The 12,560-nt window shown below is 38.5% G+C and overlaps 1 protein-coding gene across 1 annotated transcript in view; it reads right to left on the minus strand.

Moving 5' to 3' along the window:
* Positions 1 to 12,006, minus strand: part of GADL1 (glutamate decarboxylase like 1) — an 82,783-nt gene extending 70,777 nt beyond the window's left edge. Inside the window, exon 1 of the mRNA XM_053467944.1 lies at positions 11,740 to 12,006. Within this exon, the coding sequence (XP_053323919.1) occupies positions 11,740 to 11,746 (7 nt within the window). The 5' untranslated portion in view covers positions 11,747 to 12,006. The remainder of the gene's footprint in view (positions 1 to 11,739) is intronic.
* Between the last annotated feature and the right edge of the window lie 554 nt (positions 12,007 to 12,560).

The raw sequence follows: 12,560 nt of genomic DNA on the forward strand, positions 1-12,560 counted from the left end.
TGAATTATAGTGAAAGGGATCAGTAATCTAGCAACTGGAAGACTAATTTATTTTGTATCTAACAACTGGAAAAAAGTGCTTAATAATATAGTAAATTCTTAAAAGAATGTATTCTCTAGGTGAAAGCTATGTGGATCCTGGATTAGGGATGAAGATACTTTATCAAAAAGAAATAGGCTAATCTGTGGATTAAGGATTACTAACAGCAAGGTGAATTCGGATATTTAATTAAACGGCAATGATACCACAAAGTGTATAATCTAAGGTGATCATACAATCTAAAGTGGTATATTTAATGACAAGGACAGGTCAATAGAAAGACATAGTTATCTATTTAATCCTATTTTATTAAACAGTATTCATAAGAACTCTTATAGGTTTCTGTCACATCATATGGCCATAGTATGCTTAGCCCACCACTACGCCAAAGTACTCCAATATCCGGTGGGTCTTTGTACTAAGCCCTGCCTACTGAATTATTAATAAACTGAAACTAAGCTTTGAATCTAAACACAAAACCAAGAAGGACATACCTTTAGACTGCTGACTGAGACAAACTGTCAGGGTCCATGTACCGGACCCCGACGGAGTAACTCACCCGAGTACCCGCCCAACCGCGGGTACTGGATCCCACGTCATGCCACACCGACGCGCACCGCACTCCGCCGTCGTGCCATGCGCGCGGCATCTTGCGGGGAGGACGTGCGCGTCGGTGCGGCATGCCCATGGCAGTTGCACAGCACTGTGCAAGATGCCGAGGCACGCCCATGGTGTTCGCCCAATGTTATGCAAGCCGCCGCAGCATGCCCGTGGCACTCGCAAGGAAATGAGCGAGTTGCCGCTGCATGTTTGCGGCGCTCGTCCTCAAACATGCGTGTTGACGTGGCACATCCGCGACACTCGCGGGTGTAGCACACTCTGACACTGCACGTCTTTGGTATGAAATGCGCGACGATGCTATTCGCTTGCGTTGGTCGCGATTACGTCATACAAGTTATGATTGGTTGATTGTTTGTTTTCCCGCCCCTGGTTCTTATTTAAACCTTCTGTCCCATTATTGCAGTGCCCGTTCAAAGAGTCGCACTGTGATTTGCTCTGGGTTATTTCGCTTTACACTTTACGCTTGTTCTTGTTCCTGTGTCTACCGTGTACTGAACCTTGGCTTGCTTTTTTAACTTGATCCTGTGCTGCCTGCACCGACCTCGGATATCCTCGACTTTGATTCTATGACGCCTGCCCTGACCGTGGACTTCCCTGTAATTTGCAGTTATCAATCTGTGTTTCTGCTAGCTGGTGAGTTTGCTGATCCGTCTCTACTATGTGGGTTCAACAACCTGTATTACCCCGGGCCGAGCGTAACACTCTGAAGGTCTTATGCATTATTTAAACCACCAAAGAGGGACACTGAAGATTTTTGCAAGGTGGAACTTTTGTGGTATTTCATGGCTTATTGACACATATTTACCTACCTGAATAATGTATTTCAATTACAAATAATGTACTTGTTGGACAATTTGATTTATAAACACATTTTGTAGCACCATCAATACAGTCTGAGCTCCTAGAAAACAGGGATGAAAGGATTTGAATCCCAAAGAGGGATTGTGCCTCCCTACAAAATCGCTATAATCGCTACAAAAACAATCCTTTATTAAAGGGAAAATAATTAATGATAGACCAAGTACAGTGGAAAAATACCCTTCTCCAATTCTCCATATACATTAATCAAAAATGTGGGATATAAAAATGATGTGTTTGCATTTTTGTCTATATTTTTTATTTTTTTGCATGCATGTTTGTTTTGGAAAAATGTAATCCGGGAAGATGTCTTTGAAAATAATTAATTTAATATAGTTCCTGTATGAAGCTATTAACAGTTTTCTTTTAAGTAGAACTTTGTTTCTTATATTCTTTATCAAAAAGAACAGCAATTATAATGTAAGGCATGGTAGTCAAACACATAACGTAATACTATACAAAACTACTTAACCCCTTAGCGACAAAGCCCATACATGTACGGGCTGCTGTTAAACAGCTGCATCAACGCGATTTCGTTGTGATCGGCAGTTTGGTGAGGCTGACCTGGGAGAAAAGCCCTCCCCACAAAAAAATGGCCACCGGCAAAGACAGTTTAGGAAGAGATCGGCAATCACTTCCTAAGCATAATCGGTGTTGCAACACAACCCCCCTACCCTGATCGCCTTGTGATTGCTCCGAAGAGCAACCACAAGCGCCATCATGTAAATGATGTTCCCGCCACTCAATCTATTTAGAATCTATTTAGCAGGTTTTTTCATTAGTTTTTGGAGATGAGTAAATGATTTTTTTTTTTTAAAAGTGAGAAAAGGTAATTTTTTAACAAAAAAAACACCATATTTTATCTTTTTTTTTTATAGTAAATTAGATGATATGATAAAATAATGGTATCTAAAGAAAGCCCTGTTTGTCCTGAAAAAAAACAATATATAATGTGTGTGGGAACACAAAATGAGAAAGAAGAGAATTACAGCTAAACAGTAACACTGAAAAATGTTAAAAGAGCCTTTGTCCCAAAATGTACTACAAGTAAGAAACCGTAGTGTCATTAAGGGGTTAAAGCAAGACATCCATATATATATATACAGTCCAATGACAACTGAATCATACAACTGAATAATATATTTTTAAATACTTAGATAATGGCACCTAGTTACAATAACTGCAAACAACATAAAGAATATAAAAGGCAGAGTGCCAACAAAACCTATAAAAGGGGGAAGGTATGTTAGATTAAATCTAATGTAGAACTGCCTGACACTATCTGGCACTTCTAGGTTTCACTAGATATTATCTCTATATGTGACACGGCATTACAAATAATCGCATACCTTTCTCGCCTCTGCTAACAGTAGATTTAAACGGGTGCTTTATTACCATGATCATGGTTTTAAATAACAAATATATTTTTGTTATGAAATCTATGGTGTCCTGCATACTGTAATGGACTTTCTTAATAAACATGCTCTCCGAATTTTCTTTATTTTCTTAAAATGGTAAAGGATTCTGTGGCCCTTACTGTGGTGGGTACTGGGTTTAAAAAAAGAAATAGGCTACATAAATTATTGGATTCAAATCAGGTCAAAATAACATTCGACCATGTACAAATCACAAATTCACACTTTCTACATGCATTTTTCACCTTATATCACATGTATGTTTTAGTTTGTATAAAGCATGTTAAATATGTTGTGTTTGTTAATTATCCAAATATGCTTCCATATTTTATTTCAATCCTTATATTTATTTTTCACCATAACCTAATATTCTGTATGTAGTCCAACATAATACTCCATTTTCATTAAGATCAGATTCCATTTGGTATTAAATTTGACCTTATATTTCTATGCCTGTCAGCTGTGTGAGCCAGTGTTTTCCAGAGAACTGATTACTTATAGCCTAAGGTACTGTCAAAATTCAACAAGCACAGTCGCTTTTATCTGTGTTCCCTTGAAGCCGAAGTGCTAATCACATGACCATTTATAGATTTGGTCTTTAGCAGGTAGCCAAACATGTTACTCATTGGCTACATATTTAGGTTGGTCTGTATTACAGTGTTTAAAATGCCAAAAACAAAACTTTAGATACATACAGTAGTTGTATTGGAAGCTTCATAAATTATAATCTAAACAGAGATTCTCATCATTTTTATAACACAGCACCCTTTCCACAGTTCTTTGGTAAGTATCATATTTTTGAAATTGTTTTTTACAAAATACTATTGATATCTGATAAGAAGCATTCATGGAGAAGCATTGATTATTTTCTATCCCTCCAACCCTGGGATCGGTAGAGCAAGCAATTAAGCACTATTACTGTTTCTGGCAAATAATGTCCTGATCTCCCATAACAAATTAGCCCAGTGTCACCCACTCCTTTCACCAGTATTCATCTCCGTCAGGCTTAAGTGCCATCATCAATGATGAAACTCAGTGTTTAATAAGGATTCACTACAGAGTAGCAGGGTCACTGGTGCCTGGGTGCAGGATTTCCTCGGCATCCCTATTAATAAGCGTGGCTATAACATTGATTAGGCCCTCATGTGATGACCCAACGCTTCTGTTCCTACCCCTTCCTGTTAATGCTCCTACCCTTCTATTCTATACCCATCCCTTCCTATTAACCCCTCAATGACAACTGATGTGCCAGGCACATCTTGAAAAAATCCCCTTAACTACAATTGACATGCCTGGCAATTGACTGCATAGTGAAATAATTAAAGTATTACGTGTTTAATTACATTAATAAAATAATTGATTTCAGGCATGTATTTTTTACATTTTGTTATCTTGTGGCCATGTCCTATTTGTGAAATGTATATTACCCCATAAAAAATATTTTTGAAAACTTTCCATGCATGGTTTTAAAATTTGACAAAGCTTGGGCTAGTAAATTGTTTTGTATTTTTTTACACATGTTATACTTTAAGTATGAATTCATAGCTCCTGGTATATGTCACTGCCAAACAACACCCCAATATATGTTAAGCAACATCTCCCGAGTACAGTGATGCCACCCATGCATAGGTGTGTCGGGTTGCTTGGGGACTAAAAAGCCCAGATTTTGGAACTGCCAATTTTTACATCTGGTCATCCAGTGCCCATGTCCTATTTTGGACATCTTTGAAACCGGACAATTCAATTTATCCCCATTAAATCATATATTTTTGAAAACTAGACACCCCATGGTATTTTAAATGACAGTATTTCAATACTTTCAATGCACTAATAGCTAACTAACAATAGCGACGGTCTAATAAAATGCACATAATAGTGGTAAACTCTAGACTTGTGCAAATGGACCAAAAAATAACTATTTTTGTTTCATTTTTGGTCCTTTCGGTTTGGAAAAACTTTGGAGGGCTTTTTCCATTTGAAAACAAAATTTGTTGTCACCCTCATCCACTCTCTCATGCTTTCTCACAATCTCATTCATGCTCTCTCACTCACGCTTTGTCACATTCTCTCACACACACACTCACCCTTGTTCCCCCGACGCTCTGCCCTCTAGTTATGTCCGGATCATGAACGAATCGTTCATTTGATCCGATTCTTTTAAGTGATCCGGATGAATCGGTTCAGTAGACTGAACGCATGACTGCCTTCATTGACATCACTCGAGTAGGCAGGCAGGAGGGTTCATTGAGTAATGAAAGGGGCGGGGCCAATCGTTAGTGTGCTTGCACGAAGTTACTGGAAAACAGTAACTCCTGTGAGTCACACTGAGTGATCCGAAGATTCGGATCATGAAGAACCGGATCACTGTAAGATTCGGATCCCTGTAAGATCCGAATCTTTGAACGACTCTGCCTTCATTGACATCACTCGAGTAGGCAGGCAGGAGGGTTCATTGAGTAATGAAAGGGGCGGGGCCAATCGTTAGTGTGCTTGCACGGAGTTACTGGAAAACAGTAACTCCTGTGAGTCACACTGAGTGATCCGAAGATTCGGATCATGAATTGGATCATTTCAGTGAACGAGTCGAAATGATCCGATTCACTTTAATGATCCGAACTTCACTACTGCCCTCTTGTGGAAGTGTGCCTGGAGGCCAGAATAATGAAGACGGATTCACAGAGAAAGAGAAGCATTTGTAACAATTTGTACAAATCCAAATTCAGAAGCCTTCTAAATACTGTAGCTTCCTTTTAAAATGCAGTACAGCTGCATTATAAGGATAGGTGTCACCTGCTGATTTTAGTGTATAGCTGAAATGGAAAGTTTAATAATTTGGGAAAAACAAATTAAAGAATATGGCCGGGTCCAATAAAGTTTAAAGGAGTCTGTAGAAAATTAAGCCCTGACCTCAGCATCAACCGATAATTGCCAAGCAAAAAAGAGATATACAAAAGGTAAATTAAGCACTTGGCCCTGATGGTACTAATCCATCGGTTACTAATGAGCCCAGCTCAATGATCGCATGAAAGGGCTAATTAATGCTGAAATATTTTTCCTACTATGGAACTACAGGTCTACAAGCTTAACAACCCTTAAAAATATTTACTAAAGGACAAAACTACAGAAAAAAAATCTATTTAGGCATAATTATCTGCTTTAATCAGCTGCCCAGTTTCACAAAAGAAGGGTTATCTGAAAAATTCATTAGCAGGTAATTTGTTGAACTTGGCATTTTGAAATACAAAAAATAACACTGTGTCTCCATAAGACACCATCAGTATTATTCTCTACAATTATGGTTACTTTCGCATTCTTCTTCTTCTTTTCTTCTTCTTAATAATAATAATAATAATCATCATCATCATTATTACTTTGGAAGAGGTTTTCATGCCTACAACAGCCTAGAACAGGGAGCCATTTTACCATTGCAACTACCTTGCCATAACAGAATGGGCTTCCACACATGCCCAATAGGTTTACCCGTTTGCAAGGGTAGAATCAAATGCCTCTGAAGAGTGTTTTACACTTTGAGAAGAGCACCCTGCAAGTGTGGTTTATTTAACAGATCAATCATATAATGTTGTTCGATTAAGAAACAGATGAGGATACAGGAGTATCCTGAATCTCCTTCATGGTGATTTGATGCTGTCTTCGAAGCAACTACTACTGGCTGCTTTATTTGTGGCGTCGTAGTACAGTATGTAATTTGCCTCTGATAATATGGTATACATTTTAGCTGGCCATATGAACAGAGAATACTGAAGCCCATGGAGCAGTGCAGCTTAGTGGAGTAGGCCTTCACAGAGCTAGTGGGTGGGCTTGAAGGAGTAATTTAAATTAATTGGTTCAATTTTGTTATGGGTGTGGCTAATTATGTGGGTATATAAATGGGAGCCATTTTGTAAGTGGCTCACTTAACTGTTTTTCCAAATTTGGGTTGTCCCACCCTCCCTTCCTACAATAAGTGGTTGTCAAGCTGTCTACCCTGTTATTTCACAGCAGCTGGGATAGTTTGGGAAAGTTGTTTTGGTACAGTGGGTTTTGGTTTGGTTTTAATATTTTTACTTGGTTTAAGTTAGTTTGTTAGGTTTTGAGCTGGCCTGTGGCTCAGAACCTGGGGTGGTGTAGGGGTGTCTCGGTATGCCCCTGCATTGGTTATTTGGTTTATTTGGGTGGTGTAGGGGTGTCTCCGTATGCCCTACATTGGTTATTATTTGGTTATTCGGTTTGGTGTAGGGGTGTCTTGGTATGCCCCTACATTGGTTATTATTTGGGTAATCTGTGTGGTGTAGGGGTGTCTTGGTATGCCTCTACAGTGGTCAATTGGTTAATGGGGACACACCTGGTATGTGGTGGTGCCAATGTTCATATGGTTAATATGTTTATAATTTGGGGCTCATTGACATTGTTTATGAAGGGGAAATATGTTATCACTGTTTAATTATTATGGTCTGTTTTGACAATATATATTGTTAATAATGTGGAAATTATATTTGCACTTAATAAAGGTGTGTGTCTTTTTTGGGGAAATGTTGGTTTGTGGGTACGGTTATCCTATGGCACATTCGACCATGCCCCTGTCAAGGCTTTCCCCACACCCAAAACAAAATACAATGTGAGGATGTGTGGGCAATTTTGGTTTGAGATCATAACTCCCTCTGTAACCTTATAGCAAGTGACCTGTCCATGTGAATATGGCAGTTTATGGCGGCTACTAATGCACCAAATACTAAAGATCAAATTCAAATGAAAAAAATATTTAATCTGGAATTTAATATACAAGCTTCATTCAGACCCTCCAGTTCCAAATATTTTAATCAATATTCAAATCTATTTTAAGACAGGCAGAAGTCTCATGTACTAGCATACAAAATGGAATGCAAACATTGATGCGTTAAAATGCACTTTAAGTACAAGTAAAACAGAATGCTAGAAGTTAGTTGGACCAGAGAACTATTGATGTCTTTTTATGATACACACTTAACACCAAACAAAAAATATATACGGAGAATGTATTAATTTATCATAATGGTGTGTTATTTCAATGCATTGTGTACAAACATCACTCAACTCAACTGAAAGAGTGATTCACCACGATGTGAGGACCTTTAAAAATTCATTAATATTCAGTGAAAAAATACTTCCACTACTTAGTACCTTTGCCCAGGGATCTCCCAACTGTAGTTGGAAGCCTTATCGATTTACCAACCAAAAAAACCCATACAAAGTATTCAGGCACAAGGTAGCTCAAACAATTTAGCCCCCCCCCTCTTTTTCTCTCCCTCCCTCCACAGGGAACCAAATACACAATTTATGAAACAAAGATAATATCAAAACATCTACCTGGGTCTAATGTTTTCTACTACATAGGGTACCCTGGAGAATAGTTTAGGATATATATATATATATATATATATATATTTATATTTATACACACTGTATATACCCTACATCACCATCCCACACATTCTGTATATTATAAACTATATGTTTTTCTATCATGATTAGAACATTGATCAATAAGGCGTAATTAATCATTATGTTCAATGTTTTATTGCAGGTTTTGTTTGACTACTGATCCATTATACAATTAAACAAAGCACTAATAAATCATCTAGTTGTATTTAGTAAAAGGTTTACGTTTAAAATATGTCTGCTATAATATTTTGCGCAAATAGCTGAAGTTGCAATTTGTACTAATGAAGTGTTCAGTATATATCCACCAATAAAAGATTTGTGTTTACCACACACCAGTAGAAACGGGACAAATATTGTCTAAGGTATACTATATGATTTCCGCATCTTGAGGTGTAGGAGCAGGCACATGCGTTCCTCTGGAGTTAACTCTACGGTGTGTGTACTATTCTTGTTCTTATGTCAGAGCAGGGTTTATACTTGAATACAGGGTGGGCAATATTTCCTATGACACACTAGAAAGATGCCCAGGACACTGTTTTTCAAGTCACAGCAAAATGTTAACCATGTCTATGTTGATCCCGCTCTACCCCCCCCCCCCCAAAAAATCTTCTCCTGTCTATATCTTCCTATAACACATTGGGCATAGAGATTTGACGCTTCCTATTTGTGCCTGCGCTAAAATATGAACATAGGCTACTAAACTGAAGAAGTACAAGTATGTTAAGGTTTCTACTAATGCTAGTATGGCAGCTACCTCAAGTGAGTAACTGTGAGAGAGGGAATGCTTGGTCCTCTGGCCTTAAGGCTGGGGCCTGCATCAGACATGGATCCGCTGGGACACTCGGCACTTTGAGTGGTGTGCGGGGACACATTTTTTTCTCACTGTGCACGGGTTGGTAAGAACACTATATTCACCGAGATCCCTTCTTAATGCACTTTTTTATACCCACCCTTAAATTGCCCTGCCATTTGGCTATTGGCTGGGGCATGTGGATATTTTCACTGGCACTTATTTTGCACCTGAAGTCACAGTGGAACTAAGTCCCCAAAGACTGTCCGGTTTTGGGGGGGGTGGATTATGCCTTCTGGCCCTGACTCCCCCACTGTTTTTAGGATATGAAGACTTCAGTGGGTCTCCCTTAGGGGAGATCCAGCCCACTGAAGGCTTACTGGGTGGGAAGGAGGGGTCTGCATATCCCTTTGGGGGAGTGCAGCCTCGGAAGACGAAGACTAGGGACTTGGCTGCACTGAGGCCCTCTACAGTTTGGATCATAGATTTTTGACCTCACACAGTAGTAGATGATGAAGAGCACGATCCTTGGGTTCTCAAAAAAATAGCTACCTCATCTGAAGGTGGCTGTTATAAGGCAGATAATTAAGTCAATATATTTTGGTAGATCTTTCAGTAACACGTTTCTTGACATCATATAAATCTACTTGCCAGAATCTGCAATACGTTTACTATAGGAAATTAAAATCTTATAAACTGCTAGTAGATGACAGCATGACAAATGGATTTATAATAGCGGCATATGTGTTTCACTTTTTTAAATGATCGCAATGGTTGCATTACAAATCTATGCATAAAATACCAATCATGTGTAATAGCTATTTGAAAGCACCTGCTATGTTCACAAATCAGTTCCGCTAGTGTTGGCAACAATAAAAAAAAAATGTCAGCTTAGAGCAGGACCAATAGCATTTAAACGTATCAGGATAACCAAACAAGCCTGATTTGAGCTGTAAAAGAAAACTTTACATTATATTGCACTGTGAAGGTGGGACAGAAGCTCCAGAGCCAAGCTTACTGAGCCAAGACCCTTGATCCCAAGTCCATGGTGACTGATAGAAAGTTAGAAACAGAAACATAGAATTCGACACAGATAAGAATCATTCACCCATCTAGTCTGCCCATTACTGTGAAAAGAAAAATATCATCCCATTGCATTAAGTCTGATTTTTGTAGAGCCAACTCATCTTAGAGGTGACAACTGCCAGGATCAACTTGTCATAAAACATAGCTAAAGCCATGGGTTGATTTTTGAAAAATTTTCCACATCTCCCTGTTAAACCTTGACACATTACAAACCAGTCTAGTGCCCAATTAGTTAAACAAAAACATACATTTTTGATTTGACATTATTTTATAGAAAAACAGTCAATATAATAGCTAGTGTATATCAGTGACCACCTAAATGAACTTTAGGACAAACAGACCAGAATAGTGAACAAAACTGAAACCAAGTAGAGTGGAGGGGTCCCAATCATTCTCCTAAAATGGGAATCCTACATCCGTTACAAAGACAATATGACAACAAAGCCAGTATAAGCCTATCCTAGGAAAAGTAAACTTATGTTGGCTGAGATTGCTGGGAGTGAAAGTCTGTAACAGACTTCATAGTCTGGAGGCTGCTTTGAAAGATTTTCATTGATGGTGGGTGTTTTAAGTAAAGCAGACCCTTCTTAATAATATGAAACCAGACAAAACTAAGGAAAGCATGCTATTCAATTTCTCTACACCAAAAAAGGAAGATACATTTTTGATAGAGTGGATTATTGGGGCTATGTATAAAAGTCTTAATAATCAGCAGGGTGACCTCTTTTTCTGTTCTGCTATTGATTGGTATGTATGCGTAGTAAGTATGCCATGCATTTCATAAAACTAATTTAGTTCTGAGAACACTGACATGAAGCACAATAATGCCTTTCCTAACAAAGCATGTTCTTCCTGTATAATGAGCATAAAAATAAAAATAAAAAACATTTAAAAAATTGCAATTTGTCTGGGATAATACTTCAGTTTTAACGACATACCATCAAATAAGGCGATATTAAGCGAGATTAAGGGCGGGTAATAGTAATAACCTATAAAGAAATGGAAAATTACAACTACTGCACAAGTGACATTGTATCAATGTTATGACATCACACAGAAGTCCAGCATAAGCCAATGCACTGCATTCTTTAGGAAGGCATGCACTGTACATAATTAACTCTTTGGTTGGCTTTGCTTAGGCGCACTGTATATAATTTTTGCATGAATTTATAAGAAATAAATATTCACAGCTATATTATTTCTTTCACCAATCTTTTGCTTCTGTACTATACATTACAGGTATATGATAGATAGAAGCCCTAGACCGGGTCTCAGTACATGCCCCTAAGCTTGAGGAAAGGCAGAATATAGTTTGCAAAATCAAAAAAGAGAACACATGCTGCTCTTTTCCATAAAGAAACTCAATTTTTAACACTGATACGTGAAAGAATCTAATTAAGCAGATTCCTTAAGTCATTAAAAGAGCAAAACTTCTGGATCCATTACTGCAGCCTGCTGCCTAATGAAGTGATGCCAGAGGGGGAGAGAGAGAAGGAGATGCAGTTCTGTTACCCTCCATCTGGCTGGTAGTGTGTGTATTCTGGCTGCTCACTGATGCTTCTGGTCTCTGAAGGTGGCTGCTTCTTGCTTCAGGGCTCCCCAGACCACTTGTCCAGTCTCTCAGGAAATCACAGCCAGTGCCCAGTGTGCCAGTCTATAATGTACAGGTGTCTTGTGTCACTGTCTCCACCCTGGCTTAGTGTGTCCTGTGTCTGCAGCTGCTGCCTTAATGATTCTTTCCAATAGCAAACCAGGGCATCTATTAATACAGATACCAGCTGGCCCTTATCCAGTCTGTACAGAAAGGGAGGGTTAAAAAGGCTCAGCTGAGACCAGATGGCCAAGAGGGAGGGACAACACTTAAAGCTTTGATACTCAGAGGAATGACCCTTGCCTGCTAGACCAGTTTTGACATTCAGACCTGCTTGCCTGAGTGCTGATTATATTCCAGATATAGTAACTTACCTTTCACTTAAATGCCGGCATATCATATGTGAAAATAGAACAGTTTTATAAAACCCCAGACTATTATAGAAGAAATAAAAGTATTCCTTGTAATTGTAATTTCCTTTTTTTTAAACCTATGCAGTTCTTTATAGTGTGCATACAATATATCACTGGTTTCTGTGGATATGATCAATGTGTAATACTTGTCAGAGACGCAGGGATGTGAATACTGATCGGAATCATTTTTCATTTTGTTGTTGCCTCAATCATTTTCTGACAACAAATTTTTCTTTCCTGTCCCTTTGGTTCTGAACAATTTCGGAGGACTTTTTTCATTAGGAAACAAAATTTAGTGCAATTTAGTCTCTCACTCCCTCCCTCTCTGA

Source organism: Spea bombifrons, chromosome 5 (assembly GCF_027358695.1).
Source record: "Spea bombifrons isolate aSpeBom1 chromosome 5, aSpeBom1.2.pri, whole genome shotgun sequence".
Classification (NCBI taxonomy): Eukaryota; Metazoa; Chordata; class Amphibia; order Anura; family Pelobatidae; genus Spea; species Spea bombifrons.